Below are 17,870 nucleotides of genomic sequence, written 5' to 3' on the forward strand. Positions count from 1 at the left end.
AGAATAAAAGTAGAAAATAGAAAGTGACTACTGCCTGGACATCTACGTAAATGCAATACTCTAAGAGATCAAAATCATCCATATGTCGTTAGGTTTGAATGCTTATTACATTTAATCTACTATCATCAATGTGCAATTAACACAAAATTACCTTAAGTGATATGCACAATTTCTTGTGTGATACCTTCTGTAGAGCTTTTCTATATAAATATAAAACATTATTTTGAGATAATACTCAAGAAAACAGACTACCAAAGAAATTTAGGGGAAAATCTTTATCCTTTAGTAACAAAAAAAAAGAAAGAAAAATGGAACTTTGACTTTGGCAACTTCCTAGCTTAAAGCAGGAAACAATCAAGAAATGTCTAACAAGAAGCAGACTGTTATTGAAAATTTTATGGATCAATAAAACAATGGAATCAAAATGGTATTGTAACTCATAAGGCAAAAAGAGAGTTAAATATATTTTTAGCACAAGTCATTATCAAAATTCAATTGATTCCTAATAAAATTTTGTGAATTTAATATTTTTTTTTTTTTGAAAAATAGGAATAGCTAAATTTTCCAACCACCTTAGAATATTTTTTTTTTTTTTTCAAGTAACTTTGGAGTGTTTCTGTAGTTCTAGACAAAATTGTAATGCTCTCACGCAAGTCTTTGAATTGATATTTGAATAAAAAAAATAAAAAAAAGAAACCCTAATATTCTTCACTATTTGGGGTGGACAAAGTGTTTCAAATTTTGTCTATTTTGATAGAAATGTGGGAATGCAGGTGGTGGTGGTGGTGGAGGCGGATGACTTAGTATAAGAGGGGAAGGTAATGAATAGAAGTCTTTTGGTGGCCTGTAATCGAGCCTGTGAGTGGGATGTGCCGGTGGCAGTGATGGTGGAGGGGGTGGAGGAGGTTGTTGCTGCTGCTGTTGCTGTTGCTGCTGAATTGGTGGAGGAAAACGTTGCACTTCCAACATTCGTTGCATATGTGTTGAAGAGATCATCCCACCTCGCATTAAATGTGCGGGCTGAAGGGGTTGTGGGAAGGCTGGATGTACTGACTGGGCAGGTAAATTTAATCCCGCTAAGTAAGAGTTAGATGAACTTAAAGCAGATGCATTCAATTCTGATGGTGACGAAGAGTTTTTATTTGATGACATATTGCCGGATACCTATTTAAAAAAAGAGAGAGCGAATGAAAAGAAAAATAAGCCAAAAATTCTCAACAAGAAACAAAACTGAAAATGCATCAATGCAAATAATTATTTTTGTTGTGATTAACAAACAAAAACATTTTAACTAAAGAGTATTATTTCTCTTTGAAAAAAAAAAAGAAAACTTTTCTTGAAAAATGTATTTGCATTTACTAAAATTGAATTTAGATTTATGTCTAAAATAGTAAATCTTCACAGAGATTCTCAGGGTGCATGTAGCCCCTGATGGTCGTCCCTCTATAAATTATTATCATCATTTAATCCATTTTCCATGCTGATATGGGTTGGATGGTTCGACTGGAACTGGTAAGCCAGAGAGCTGCACCAGGTTCGCATGGTTTCCACGGTTAGATGCCCTCCCCAACACCAACCACTCTAAGAGTGTAGTGGGTGCCTTTTATGTGTCACTGGCACAGGTGCCTCTTTCTTTAATTGACATGTGTATTACTTTTTTTTTTGGTGTGGCCCCCTTAAAAAAAAAAAAAAAAAAAAAAAAAAAAACTAGGTTTTTGGATCTGACCTGGATATTAAAAAAGTTGAGAGAACCACTAATGTAAGCTTTTCGTAATTGGCTATTCTGGCATACATTGGGTTCTGCACCAATTAGGACCATCCAAAAACAGCAAGAACTGGCCAACTCTGTTTTTTTTTTTTAATAAGTCTCATTTAATAAGACTTATTTTTAATAAGTATTATATGAGCTGAGATTATTTTATCATGCCCCTCAAATTAGAGAGGTTGTTCCAAGTAGGACAAGTGATACAAGGTTAGAGACCCTTTCTTTCAGTTCTTGCTTTATACGACAGGAAACTTGTGAAGCAGCTTGCAGAAACAGTTTGGTTTCTGTGGTTGAATAATCTTCCTATCACAAAACGTTTTGAGTGTACAGGGTCCAGTTTATTGTACGTCCACCATCAAGAGATTTGTCTCATGTAAGAAGACTAAGAGTCTTCTCTACTACACACCAATTAATTCTTACCTGGAATAACTGTTCTGCTACACAAGTAACCTGAGATGCATCGTGTGGAATTACAAAATTCATTTTTCACATGAATGTTCCAAAAAAATAAAATGGTAGTAAAATGTACATGGGCATGTACATAAAGATACACTATGGAGCCCAATGAATACATTAGACTATGACAGTATAGAACAAATGGCCTAAAGGTTGGCAATTTGCATCCGATAATTATATTGTATCAGACATTTTCTTCTCACTTTACATTTTGACTTGCCTTTCATCTTTTCTGGGTTGATTAAAATAAGTACCAGTTGAATACTGGGTTGATATAATCGACTAGCCCCCTTCCTCCACAAAATTTCAGGCCTTGTGCTTATAGTAGAAAGGATTATTGTGTCCATGGAGAAAGCACAGAAGACTTAGTGCTTCATGAAGCTATTAGGAGATGCTGAGAAATTGTGACAGAACTATAAAACGAACAAAAAAACTCATTTCATTGCAAAAATGGTAAAGAGTTGAGCTTAGGCTTCGCTGAACAAGTTTTTAGCAACATGTAAAAACAATAACATATTAGGAATGGAAAAAGCTCTCATGTCAATTTGTAATGGCAGTGCAGTTGTGATATCAATTCTCTGAATCAAAAGTAAAGCAATGACTGATGGTGGTGGTGATGGTGGGGTTTAACATTCTAATAATAGCCTCCACCCTAGAGTTTGGAGTGTTCTTAACATTAATTAATACCTATAGAAATATTTTGACTAAGGTCTTCTTTAAAGACAGACTAACAACAACAAAGGAAAAAATAATGATAACCTATGCCATAACATAGGCACAGGTGTGGCTGTGTGGTAAGAAGCTTGCTTCCCAACCACATGGTTCTGAGTTCAGTCCATTGCATGGCATCTTGGGCCAGTGGCTTCTACTATAGCCATGGGCTGACCAAAGCTTCACGAGTGGATTTGTAGACAGAAGCTGAAAGAAATTTATCATGTATATAAATATGTGTGTGTGTGTGTCTGTCTGCCTCTCATCACTTCTTGTGAATATGTCACCCCCTAACATAGCAGTCTGACAACAAAAGACCAATAGAATGAGTACCGGGCTTTAAAGATCTAAGTACTAGGGACAATGCATTAAACTAAAAATTCTTCAAGATGCTATTATTCCTAAAATTCTTATTGCTAAAGAAATTTAATTACTAAGTTCACATATATCGGTTTTAATTTTTTAAGAAACAATTTAATTAGATATGGAAATGCTCCAAATAGGGGAGGAGAAAACTGTTTAGTTCCTCATCTTGAGGCATAGCAGTTGACGTATTGAATAAGCAAGATATCAGTGTCTAACAAAAATCAAAAATATATTTAATAATTTGAATCTTAAACCAAAAACATATTTGTAGAAATAGGTGCTGGTGCCTTGTAAAAGGTACAGGTGCTGGCTCTGTGTAAAAGGCACAGGTTTTGGCGCCATGTAAAAAGCATCCAGTACACTCTGGAAACTAGTTGTCATTAGGAAGGGCATCCAGCTGCAGAAACCATGCCAAAACAGTGGAATTTGGTGTGACTCCTGGCCTTACCAGCTCCTGTCAAACTATCTAACCAATGCCAGCATAGAAACAGAACATTAAATATGATGATGATGATGATGACAAATTCAAAACTGAAACCAAAAACATTTTTGTACTAATCTATACTAATTTGCTTAAATAATCTAAATCATTTGGTTATCAGTAAAATCTGAAAATTAATTGAATTTTTAAAAATTTCCTTGAAAGTAACCTTTATATTTTAAATATCTTTCAGAAAAATATATTTTTGTGTAATCAATTATATGTACATGCACATATTTTCTGATTTGAGTAAATATTTAAAATTTTCAAATTAAATTTGTTTTTTAAAATGCTTTTTTTTTACTTTCCAAGATTCAATTGATAGCACTGTTAAATAGACAAACTGGACAATTTCATAGCAAGATTTAAGCTGCTATTTAATGATGGTTTCATGAATCCAGTAATTTTAGAGCTCAGCCAGCGTGGTTAAGTGTAGAAAAACCATATTTGGGAGAGTTAGGGAGACAGCTAGATAAGCAGGTTGAGAGAGAGAGAAAGTACAAGAGGAAATAAATTACAAAGATATATGAAGAGAAGTGAGAATGATTGAAAGAGAAAAATGTGAGGAGGAGAGAGAGATTAATGGTAGCTTTGGAAACAGGTGTTGCAATATATGATACGCAAATCATATACATTCCTGTTTAACATATAAACATTTTCATACAATAAAACTGTCAGGGTTCAAACTTAAATCAAGCATATCTAAAATGGATAGTTTAAACAAAAAAATACGCAAGAAATATAAGCTAACCTTTACATTGTATTTCTTTGAGCTTGTAGTCATATCAAGAGGAGTCTGAAGATCCCTAGGCGGAGACGAAGAAGATCCAAATGACATGCTAGGCATAGAATCATTAATATCATTTCTTGAATAATCTTTTGAAGAATTTTTGTAACTCATCCTTCCATTTACAACTTTTTTCAATGTTTTCATAGATAAATCTGTTGGTTCTGATTGTATATCATTTGGTCTATGTACAGTGTCCAAATATGATGATGTGTGACTGCTTGACAGTTTCTGTCTCTTAGGAGGAGGAGGAGGAGGAATATAATATGGTGAGTTAGTATCCATGCTATGAACAGAAGAATATACCATATTATTGCTAGTAGTTTTTGAAATGTGAGCTGTTATTGGTGACATAAGGTTATAGGAACAGTTAGAATAGGTACGAGCTCTTTTCATATGGTTGGTATGAGCAGGCTGAGGTAGAGAGTCTTCAAGTCGTGGGCGATTATATTTGGTCAATGGAGATACAAGGGACAGCAAATGATTTGGAGGGCTTTGTGGAGTTGGTTGAATAACCGTCTGACGTACAATACGTGATTTTAATTCCTCGTTTCGGTGAGTTCGAGGTGGTTGAGTGTGAGCCACTTTCGGAACGTGCCACCGACCATTTTCAGGTATGCGATTAACAGGGAGTGAGTGACAAGCTGTAGATGACCTAGAAGAGATGGCTGGCGCTACAGATGTTGCACTGGTTTTGGTGCTTACTTTCGAAGTAAGTTGCACCTTACAAGGAGGTGTACTTTCAATACACTTACTACTACTAGAATCATTAGAAACTGTAGCGATCCCACTTGATGGAATGTGATGATTCTGAAAAGCAGGTCCTCGTTTCTGTTTATGTAACAAAGGTCCAAGTATGCTTGGTCCTGGTCGAGTTTTTATCTGATTATCACAATCGTTATTGTCACTAGTATCACTACATGGTGATACTTCTGGTTTGACAGAATAACTGTCTGGTTCATAACTGACTGGATCAACAGGACTGATTCTTTCATAGGAAGGATTAGAGGGAGGAGACGGTGTTGGCAGTGTCACAACTTGACTCTTTTCCACATAATTAACAGATTGTTTCTTGTCTAGGCCGAGTTGGATAGGACTAGGTGATTGACTGGCAAGTACGGCAGCAGCAGTTATTTCTTTAGGTATGGCTAAACACGCATTTAATTTCCAATCATTTATAGGACTTTCTAGTTTTACAACAGGTACGACAGGATTCTTGACTTCAGATGAAATCCGAGTCACACTTGGTCCTTTCTTAACATGTGTTGGGGGAGATACTGAATGGCTTAAAGACTCTTCTGAGGGCTTAATATCAGATGGTTCTCTTTTAACTGAAGAAGGCAGTACATCTGACGGATCCTGGTTGTATTTTTCACATAAGAGTTTTTTGACTGTTGGTTGGGTCCCAGATTTAAATCGTCGAACCTAAAAATAATAAAGAAAATTTTCTTCATACAAATATGAAACAACGCAGTTTAAATATTTCAACAAAACGTTACACAGCATTTATTTATACAGTTTAATATCGTTCAATTACACATCTATTCCGATATCCTTTCCAATAGTCTCCTCAGCCACGTTAACGTTTCATTACAAAATAGACTCTTAAAAACTAAATTCGTTTCAAGGGATTTAACTCTTACTAATATTATACGAATTACTTCCCTTAAAAATTGTTTCATTAGTGCAATTCAGTTGAGATTTACAAAAACAACGAAATGCTTTTTAATCAAAATATTTATTTTTCTTAATTGAAAAACGTTAATAATGAGTACTAATGAAAATTTAAGACATATCTGTAAGTAAATGCTTACATTATCTCGATTTTGAGCATTGGTTTTCCTCATTTCATCCCACATCTTTTCTTTTTCTTCAATACTCATTCTGTTTCTCTAAAATAATAAAATTAATACTTCATTTAATTGTGATATCTCCTATTTTTTCTAAAATGATTCAATATTACGAATTTCACACACTGAAAACATTTTCAGTACAATGCATGCAAGAACTGTCTCCAATTTAGGCACAACGGCAACAATTTTGAAGGACTGGACTTGTAGTTAGTTTTGTTTGGTACAATAGCAGCAAGTTTAGGAGCAGAGCTGTAAGGTGTGAGGAGAACCTTCGATTACACTGACCTAACCCCCTCCCCAATATTGAGCTGATACTTTATTTTATAGACCCTGAAAGGATGAAAAGCAGAGCTGATCTAGGTATGATTTGAACCCAGAATGTAAAGAGCCAAAAAGCCTTTTTTTTTTTTTTTTACCTGTGGTGCCCTAATGATTTCTATCAGCTTGCCACCTGTAATGGGTGCTGATTTAAGTTTATCAACCTTCAATGAATGAAAGACAAAGCTGACTTCAGCAGGAACTGAACTCAAAACATTAAGAGTGGGAACAAATTCCACAACACATTTTGCTTGACACAAACAGCTCTGCCAATCAATCCTTTCTCCTTAACAACAGTTTTCTCTTATTTAGGCAAAAAGTCAGCAATTTTTAAGGGAAAGGCTTAGTTGATACCATCAACTCTAATACTTTGCCTTTCATCCTATCAAGGTTAATAAAATAAAAGTACCAGTCAAATATTAGAGGAAGGGGTTAAGTTGGTCACATCAATCCCAGTATTCACCAGATACTTATTTTATTGACCCTCAAAAGGATGAAAGGCAAAGTCGACCTCAGTGGAATTTGAGCTTAGAACACAGATGAAATGCTGTTAAGCATTTTGCCTACCACTTTAATAATAATCATCTTTTCTACTTTAGGCACAAGGCCCAAAATTTTGGGGAGAGAGGGCAAGTCAATTAGATTAACCCAGTACACAACTGGTACTTAATTTATTAACCCCGAAAGGATGAAAGGCAAAGTCGACTGTGGTAGAATTTGAACTCTGGAACTAAAGACAGACGAAATACTGCTAAGCATTTTGCCCAGCATGCCACCCTAATAATAGTAATATTAATCCTTTCTACTAAAGGCACAATGCCTGAAATTTTGGGGGAGGCGACTAGTTGATTGCATCAATCTCAGTGTGTCACTGGCATTTAATTTATCGAACCCTGAAAGGATGAAAGGCAAAGTCAACCACGGCAGAATTTGAACTCAGACTGTAAAGATATGGCAAAATACCACTGAGCATTTCGTCCAGCATGCTAATGATTCTGCCAGCTCAGCACAATAATAATAATAATAATAATAATAATAATAATGGTTTCAAACCTTGTCTCTTTTGTCCTCATTAGTTCCATGTAAAAGTTGTTTAGAGTGATGGGTGTCCATTTTTGATACATGTGCACTTTTCTTCTGTTTTATATCCGATAACATGTTAAGATCCTTTCCTTTCTGACTTAATTCAAAAGGAAGTAATAAACTGAAAAATATTTTAAAAGAAATTTATTATTGATAATAGTTACAAAATTCTGGATTAATTCAGAAATATTTGTCATAAAAGCTGAACCTGGTACAAAAGCTTAACCCTTTCGTTACTGTATTTATTTTGAGATGCTCTGTGTTTCTTTCAATTACTTTAAATATAACAAAGAATTTAGTAAAATAATTTAGTTATCATTCTGCTGGTGTTAGGAACATAAATTGTGACTCAGGTTTGGTGGAAGATTTTAATTCAAAACTTATGAAAACAAGACATTTGTACTCAGAGCCAGAGCTGGTTTCAGCCAAGTTGGTAACGAAAAGGTTAATTTAGTATAAGCAAGCAAAACAAACAAAAAAAAAGAAAGCCTTCATATATATCGGTTAAGACTCAGTCCTGCGAGATTAGTGGTTCTCAACCATTTTACAACTCTGGACCCTTTTGATTGCTATTTTATTCTGGTGGACCCCACCCTCTACAACTGCCAAGCCATTCCATGTTTAAAAACTAGTTTTATAGATGCTTGTTTCCAAATTCCTATTTTGTTTTTTTCACATGCTAAATTGTGAATGTTGAGGTATGTAAAATGTTAGAGAAATAACCCTGGCTGCTTCAGATCCTTAAACTGTGAACCCCAAGGGATCATATGGAACCAAGTTGAGAACCGCTGTGTAAGATGGTTAAAATTTACTGCTCATTAACAGAATTTCAAGTAATAATCATTTTTACTATAGGCACAAGGCCTGAAATTTTGGGGGAAGGGACTTGTTAATTATACCGACCCCAGTGTTTCACTGGTAATTAATTCATCGACTCCAAAAGGATGAAAGGCGGAGTCGGCCTCACCAGAATTTGAACTCAGAACGTAAAGCCAGACGAAATGCCACTAAGCATTTTGCCCAGGGTGCTAACGATTCTGCCAGGTCACTCCCTTAGAATTACTAGTAATAATATAATGATCTTGTTGTATACAGTGCTCAGGTGCACAACTCATCAGAGAAGGTAACCAAAAGTGCATGAACATTATATAGAAAATGCACAAGAAGTGAACAGTGAATGAGTTATTTAAAGTGGGTGCTGGTAGCATGTAAAATGTATTATTCAAGCGTAACTGATACCAGTGCTACCCAACTAGCACCTGTGCTAGTGGCATGTAGAAAGTACCATTCGAGAGTGGCCGATGCTAGTATCGCCTGACTGGCACCCATGCTGGTGGTATGTAAGAAGCAGCATTCAAGCGTGACCGATGCCAGTTCCACCTGACAGATACCTGTGCTGGTGGCACGTAAAAAGCACCATTAGAGAGTGGCTGATGCCAGTGCCACCTGACTGGTACCCATACTGGTGGCATGTAAGAAGCACCATTTGAGTGTGGCCGATGCCAGTACCACCTGTGCCTGTGGCATGTAAAAATTACCATTTGAGCATGGTCAATGCCAATGCCGCCTGATTGGCTCCTGTAAAACCAGCATGTAAAAAGCACCCATGACACTCTCAGAGTGGTTGGTGTTAGGAAGGGCATTCTGCTGTAGAGACCTTGCCAGATCAGATTGGAACCTGATGCAGCTTCCTGGTTTGCCAGTCCTCAGTCAAGCGGTCCAACCCATGCCAGCATAGAAAGCAGATGATAAACGACAATGATGATGATGGTAAGGGCATCAGGTGTACAATTGGTGAATTTCATGGAAGCTTTGAATTATATAGTGTTATGCCAGCTAACAACTGATGCTGGTGGTTTGTTCCATGCTTCAGCAATTCTGAGCATGGAAAAAATGTGTCCAAAGGTCATGGCAGCTGCAATGTGATGGTGAATCTTGATATGTCTGTCCATTATTTTGGATCTGAGTAGTTAAGTTTACTTACATGTTTGGACTCATTGTGGGGCAGACATCATGAAGAATTGTTTTCTAATATAACCTCCAGCTGACCAATGCCAAGTCAGTGAATTTGGTAAATAGAAATTGGATGAAAGAAAGCCCAGAGAGAGAGAGAGAGAGAGAGAGTGAGTGAGTGAATGAATGTGTGTGTGTGTACATATACATGAAAGTTGCCATTTCCAGTTCTTGCACGAGACTAATCCTTTAAAATCTGCTTTCCATGCTGGTATGGGTTGGACAGTTTAACAGGAGACTGCCCTGAGCTGTACTGTCTGCCTTGGTTTTGTTTCCACAGCTGGATGCTTTTCCTGTCTGGACAAATAATTGGTGTTATTCCGTTTATATGGTAAAACTCTACACTCTTGAAGTAGTTAGAATTAAAAAGGAGAAAAAAAAAAACAAAATAAAAACCCTTTCTTGTACAGGGGGGGGGGGGGGGGAGAGTTTGAGACAGGAAGAACATCCGGCTGTAGAAATATTACCTTAAATACGCAGGCATCCAACCTAGACAGCAAAGCGATTATCAAACTGTGTGTGTGTGTGCGTGCGTGTATGTAAACACACATGCATGTAAGTATGTGTGTGTCTATGTTTCATCTTTGTTTCCATGTTTGTCTATACTGAAACCACTTGATAGAAACAAAGCTGTGTTTATGTTCAGTAATTTAGTGGTTTAAAAATTAGCCATTGTTTAATTAAGTACAGGGAGCTAACATGATCAACTGAGACTTTCACAGCCAACGTTACACAGCAAGGCTGCAGCCCAATTGTTGAACCAAATAATGCAATTGTTGAACCAAATAATGGTGTCACTCATCTTTTCTTTCACTTGTGTCAGTCATTAGACTGCGGCCATGCTGGGGCACCGCTTTGAGGAATCTTAGTCGAACGAATCAACCCCACGACTTATTTTCTTTTAAAATCTGGTACTTATTCTATTGTTCCCTTTTGCTGAACCACTAAGTAACAGGGATGTAAACACAGCAACACTAGTTTTCAAGTGTGTGTGTGGTGGTGGGTGGGGGGCAAACACAGACACACAATGGGCTTTTTTCAGTTTCAGCTGATCAAATCCAACTCGCAAGACTTTGGTTGGCCTGAGGCTATATAGTAGAAGAAAGACACTGGCCCAGTGTGCCATGCAGTGCGACTAAACCAAGAACCATGGGGTCGGGAAAGCTACAAAAGAATTTCTTGTCTAAAGTAGGATGCATATGTCTTACCGTTCATAGTGCCTTCTTGTACAAGTCGCAGCACTTGTACTTCCAGGATTACCACCCATCATGTCATATAACTGTTTCCACATTCGTTGATTAGTAATCTGTAAAAGAAAGATTAATGGAAACTTAATTAATCTAATTATTGAAAACATTTTCATTTTCAGAAAATTTTTTACAAAAAACACATTGTGTTGTGCAATGGTCTAAGAACTAGGTGAGCTGAGTCTGAGATTCAAACCGTTCTTAGCTTCAGTTATTCAACTACTTCATGAACTAATTTATAATTATCGGTATTATTATCATTACTACTACTACTACTACACTATATTTACCATCATACTGAGCTTCAATCATTTCATACAAGCTTTTCTAAATTTTGAGAGCTCACAAAAAACAAGCATTTATCTATTTTTAACACTTAATGAATAAATGCAAATATGAAGCTAATGAATAAAATTAGAAACTATTTATTGTCACTTGATATTCCAAACACACAAAAGCTCATTTATTCAGAGTCGAGGCTTACCTCTGTAGCTGTTCCGAGTTTCTTGTTTCTGTTTCAGACAGAGCATGTATGGTTATGCATACATACATACATACACACATGTATAAACATATATGTATATAAACATACACATATACTCTTTACTCTTTTACTTGTTTCAGGCATTTGACTGCGGCCATGCTGGAGCACCGCCTTTAGTCGAGCAAATCGACCCCAGGACTTATTCTTTGTAAGCCTAGTACTTACTCTATCGGTCTCTTTTGCTGAACCGCTAAGTTACGGGGACGTAAACACACCAGCATTGGTTGTCAAGTGATGTTGGGGGGGACAAACAGACACACAAACATACATATACATATATACAACGGGCTTCCTTCAATTTCCGTCTACCAAATCCACTTGCCCAAGGTGCCACACAGTGGGACTGTACCCGGAACCGTGTGGTTGGTAAGCAAGCTACTTACCACACAGCCACTCCTGCGCCTATATATAAACGTATATATATATATATATATATATATATATATAAAAACATACATGTATATAAACATATATATACATAAACATATTACATACACGCACACATACACACAACTCTGAGGAGCATATTGTGTTACTTAACAGTACTGTTATCAAATATCCAGTTATCTAATTCCCAGTGCAAAACCAATTGGTAAGGCTGGCCTAAATGAAACTATAATACAGTACACTTTACTACACGCACACACACTAACTTCAGAGAGACTTTCTAAGAAACTTATTCTCTAATCCACATAATACAAACTGGATAATTAAAGGAAATATCTTCAGCAGCAAAAAAAACCATAAAAGACTTAGATTTAAAATTTCGTATGAAATAAATCAAGAAAGAAAAAGATAAGGAACGGCCATAAAGAGGAAAAAAAATTATAATAAATTTTGTACAATTGATTTTAATATACATTTTTAAAAACAAAATACCTTTTAAAAACATGACTGAATTTTGACAAGTTTACTTCAAATTAAATAAAAATTCTTTGATGTCAGCAAAACTGCACTAAAGTGAAGGGCAGTATTGATTGTCAATTTAGCAACTACTGTTATGTAAAATTAAGATTAAAGAAAAAGAATACCAGTTGGCTACTAATCTACTGTTTATACATATTTTTATGAATTTTCTAGCTTTTAAGTGATGGGTGATATTTCTGAAAAGCAGGGTTAAGGCACAACTACACTCCAAAGAGAGCATTTCTTACATGTTTGATTCTGATGTAAACATCTGTAATTTTATCTGAAATATTAGCATAATTTTTCATAAATTATTCATTGTGCTTAACCATAATAACCGAAAATCAACAAAACCGAAAATATCTATCTATCTATCTATATATAGAAATATATAGAAATATATATATATATATATATATATATACATACACAACTGAAAGAAAAGATTTGTCTGTGAACTGCTGGGAATTACATCATTCTTGGTATACACTATCACATTGAGTGAAATGTCGAGAGAATTTAACGAAGAACTTATTTAAACAAATTGACCTGAGGAGGCGCATTCTACATCTTTGATGGAAGATAACGATTGCACATCATCTCACCTCAGTACAACAGGTGTGAGAATGCATCAAAACAATTGGAGTGATTTTAAACAAAGAATATCAGTAATTTTATTTTCTTTCATTTGTCTATTTATATAAACTCTTCGGATACTATGGAATTCCTGATGTCCATCCAGCAGCAGAAGAATTTCCACAGTGTGATGACATCAGGTAGCTAATAACTGTGGATAAGCTTTGCACAGCGTTCTACAATGTTTATACCTGAATCTCACTCTATATATAGTCCACATGTGTGTGTGTGTGCGTGTGGATTTAACATTGTTCATCCTTGCCATCATAGAGAGCCTATATGGAATGAAAATGACTTTTTTTTTCCGTTTCTACTATTCATGAAAGGCAATTTAGATTTTATCTTAATTTTATATTCTTATATGTGAATTGCACCTACATATTTTAGTTATAATCCTCCGAAGAGGATTAGTTTGAAGAACAATAGTAATGCAGAAGATACAGAGTTATTTTTAAACTGGACAGCTAATCTAATTATTTATGATTCAAAATGTCTAGGAGAAATAAACCCTGATTATTATATATAAAGAGAAATATTTTGGTATTTCAAATTGCAAAAGGAAAAAAAGTACTTATGGAATAATTTGATGACATCAAAAAAAGAGAAAAATAAGTTTTGCTTAACATAAAAAATATATAAATTTAAAACAAGTACTAAAAAAAAACTTTTGCATTAAGACTCGATAAAAGTCTTGTTAAAAATATTCATGTTTATGACATGCTCATACATGGAACTGTCAGCTCAAATATAAAATATAAATTCTACACTTAACAGATCTTTTGTATAAATTTAGAATTAAGAGAGAAAAAGAAAGAAAGAAAAAAAAAAAATATATATATATACATACCCTTTCATAACCTCCCAATTTGTATGCATTCTTATAAAATGCAAACAAGTCAACTGCAAAAGAAAAAGAAATTTTATCAGTATCTTCATCCCAAACATAGAATAAGATTTAAATTTATAGAAGATAAATCATTTTAACCCTTTAGTGTTTAAACCGGCCATATCCGGCCCAAATATTCTACATGTTTTATATTTGAACTAGCCACATCTAGCCTCTCACACCAAACCCACTTTGACATTCTAAAAATAAATAATCACATCATTGAGATTTCAAAGCAATGAGATAATGCATGATTAATTCAAAACAATTTGAGTGAAAAGGAATTACATTTAACAGAGTAATCTGAACATCAAAGGGTTAATGTCCATTTTCTATGTTTGTATGGGTCAGAGAGAATTTCTTGAAACAAGTTTTCTGTAGCTGGACACACTTCCTGTCACCAATCCTCGTTTCTAAGTAAGGTAATATTTCCCCATAACCAGAGGTATTTTCATAGAAGATTTGAACAAAGGACACTGCTTGCATGAAGCTGACACTTATTTGCAACAATCACGTGATGTCAATGCACAGAAATAGTAACATACGCACACATGTGATGAGCTTCTTTTCAATATTATTAAGCTGACACAAGGCACAGATATAGCTGTGTCAATATGGAGTTTCTTTCATAACCAAATACTTTCAAATTTTATCTCTTGCACTGTACCACACATTGGGCTACCCAATACCCAGTAAGAGAAACTGGTAGACAGAAACTGAATAGAAGCATGTACGTGTGTGTGTGTGTGTGTGTGTGTGTGTGTGTGTGTGTGTGTGTGTGTGGTCAGGCCTTGTCTTTGCATGTCACTGCTTGAGCAGAAAAAAAAAAGTGATGTCAAGTTCACATTCTCAGTAGACTGTGCATCCCGTTTCTCAACACGTTCAAATCCCATACTTGGAAAATAGGTAAAAATTAATGACAGGAAGGGCATCTGGCCACAAAATTCTGCCTAAAATAGCTAACTTTTTGTCCAACCCATACCAGCAGGAAAAACAAATGTAAAACAGACAGACAGAATGTGTTAATGGAAGACAAAAACTTACAAAATATAAAATTGGCTCAAATACCATTAACCCTTTTGTTACCATATTTTTGTTAATATATGCAATATTAGTTTCAGTTAATTTTTAAAATAATCAATTTAGTAAAATAGCTTTCTAATTATCAAGCTGGTGTCTGGAATAATTTAGCATAAAATTTTGATGGAAGATTATAATTTAGACCAGTTTAAAACTGGTGGGTTTATTTCAAAGAACCCAGGGTAGTCTCAGCTGGGTTGGAATCAAAAAGGGTTAAGAGGACCCTGAAGAGAAATTCATTCATAGAAGTCAAAATATTTTGCTCCAACTTTCCACTTAGTGGCTTTTCTACAGACACTTCAGAAATTCTATAAGAAATTTTAAAGGGAAATTGGCCAAGTGAGTAGAGAACTGAACTATAACTTCATAGCTGAGGAGTTCAAAAACTTTCAGGACACTTTATTTTATTTTTCCTACTACCTCTAGTTATTGGGAGTGGGTCATGGAAGGAAGGATGGAAAAGTTAACAGATTAGTGTCCTATTCAAAGAGGCATTTTATCTCTCATCTCTTCAATGCAGTGGTCCACATAAGATTTATTTGTTAAAAATGTGAAATAAAACAATTATACTTCTACGATACTGAAAACACTTTAACAGGGTTTTTTTTTTTATATATATATACAATTCCTAATAATATAACAGGACTTTTTAAAGCTTCAAATGTCTGTGCGGGTCCAGTAGAGTAAAATAAAGAATTAGGGATCCACAGGCAAAAAAATGGTTCAGAACCATTTCCCTAATGCCTCAATACTCAGGATTAAGCACCAGATAGATCCAGAAATGTTTGTGAAATTATTAACTATAAAAATATAATTAAATGAAAGAAAAAGGCAAATATATTTGTCAGAACATGTTACACTCTTCTTGCATTAATTTTTTTTTTTTAATCATTTTGAAAACTTTTATGGTGCCAGCTGTTGACAAAAGTTTTTAGTAGGAATACTGGTTTTAAATTTTGGCACAAAGCCAGAAATTTCAAGGGAGGTGGGGTATGTCGATTACATCAACCCCCAGTGTTCAACTGGCACTTATTCTCTCAGCCCCCAAAAGGATGAACATAAAATCGGAAGAAATGCTGGTAAATATTTCTATTTGGTGTGTTGAAGGTTCTGCCAGCTCCACCCACCCACCCACCTTTTTTTAATTTTTTTTAGGAATACTGGAAAATTATCAAAGAAGTTATTAAAGGAACTTCAAATGCTGTTGAATAAAATTAGGTGAGTGCAGGAACAAAGTAAAAGAATGTAAACAGCTGGAATAATTTCACTTGTTGTATGTCTTTGGAAATTGTATAAATTCAACACACAGGTCTATATTTCCATAGCTCTAGAACTTTTGACCAAAGTATGTGAAGTCAAAAAGGAAACAAATTGTGCTGAGGTATAACCTATTTCATGAAGATATGCAGATAGTTAACCAAAATCATTTGTATTAATTAAAGACCATGATATTATTTGTTAATAAAATCAAAAACACAGTAGGCGCAGGAGTGGCTGTGTGGTAAGTAGCTCGCTTACCAACCACATGGTTCCGGGTTCATTCCCACTGCGTGGCACCTTGGGCAAGTATCTTCTACTATAGCCTTGGGCCGACCAAAGCCTTGTGAGTGGATTTGGTAGACGGAAATTGAAAGAAGCCCATCGTATATATGTATATATATATGTATGTGTGCATATGTTTGTGTGTCTGTGTTTGTCCCCCCAACATCGCTTAACAACCGATGTTGGTGTGTTTACATCCCCGTAACTTAGCGGTTCGGCAAAAAGAGACCTATAGAATAAGTACTAGGCATCCAAAGAATAAGTCCTGGGGTCGATTTTCTTGACTAAAGGCGGTGCTCCAGCATGGCCGCAGTCAAATGACTGAAACAAGTAAAAGAGTAAAAAGAGAGTAAAGAGTATGTGTGTGTATGTGTATGAGTGTGTAAACAGAAATAGAAAGAGGAAGAGTAAGAGGGAAAAGGAAGAGTGTTGAGGGAAAGTAGAGAGAGTGAGAAATGCAATGAAAGAGAGAGGGGTGATAATGAATCATGCTACTACTGAGAAAGAACAAATGAACCAAATGACAAAGGAGGAGAGAGAGAGAGAGAGTGGTGGGGGGGGGAGTGAAAGAAAAAAACCTGAGATAGATACATTTTATCACTGATCAAGAGATAAGTTACATTGTATATCATATGACTATCTGGAAAAGAGCAACCAGCAATATTCATTACCAACAAACAAATTAAAACCATTTCTGTTTGTTATGTATTTATGGTATGTCATAATTAGAATTTCATTTCAATGTTAGTTAGTTTATACACTAAAAAAAAAAAAATTTAAGGCAAACACCGAGAAAGAAAATTTAAAATCCATTGTTGACAGAGGTGTACAGTGACCTCATTAATTTCACAACACAATTGCTGAGAGAAACAATATATATATATATATATATATATATATATATATATATATATACTCTTTTACTTGTTTCAGTCATTTGACTGCGGCCATGCTGGAGCACCGCCTTTAGTCGAGCAAATCGACCCCAGGACATATTCTTTGGAATTCTAGTACTTATTCTATCGGTCTCTTTTGCCGAACCGCTAAGCTACGGGGACGTAAACACACCACCATCGGTTGTCAAGTGTTGGTGGGGGGACAAACACAGACACAAATACACACACACATATATATATATATATACATATATACGACGGGCTTCTTTCAGTTTCCATGTACCAAATCCACTCACAAGG

General features: G+C 35.3%; 1 protein-coding gene across 1 annotated transcript in view; it reads right to left on the reverse strand.

The window, feature by feature from the left end:
* Positions 1 to 378: 378 nt before the first annotated feature.
* LOC106871845 (uncharacterized) overlaps positions 379 to 17,870 on the reverse strand; it is a 71,067-nt gene continuing 53,575 nt past the window's right edge. The window contains exons 7-12 of the mRNA XM_089340761.1: positions 14,014 to 14,066; positions 11,042 to 11,139; positions 7,791 to 7,941; positions 6,381 to 6,458; positions 4,531 to 5,991; positions 379 to 1,164 (exon numbers count right to left, since the gene is read on the reverse strand). Coding sequence (XP_089196887.1) covers positions 712 to 1,164; positions 4,531 to 5,991; positions 6,381 to 6,458; positions 7,791 to 7,941; positions 11,042 to 11,139; positions 14,014 to 14,066 — 2,294 coding nt within the window. The 3' untranslated portion in view covers positions 379 to 711. The remainder of the gene's footprint in view (positions 1,165 to 4,530; positions 5,992 to 6,380; positions 6,459 to 7,790; positions 7,942 to 11,041; positions 11,140 to 14,013; positions 14,067 to 17,870) is intronic.

Source organism: Octopus bimaculoides, chromosome 2, assembly GCF_046866305.1.
Source record: "Octopus bimaculoides isolate indiv1 chromosome 2, ASM4686630v1, whole genome shotgun sequence".
Classification (NCBI taxonomy): Eukaryota; Metazoa; Mollusca; class Cephalopoda; order Octopoda; family Octopodidae; genus Octopus; species Octopus bimaculoides.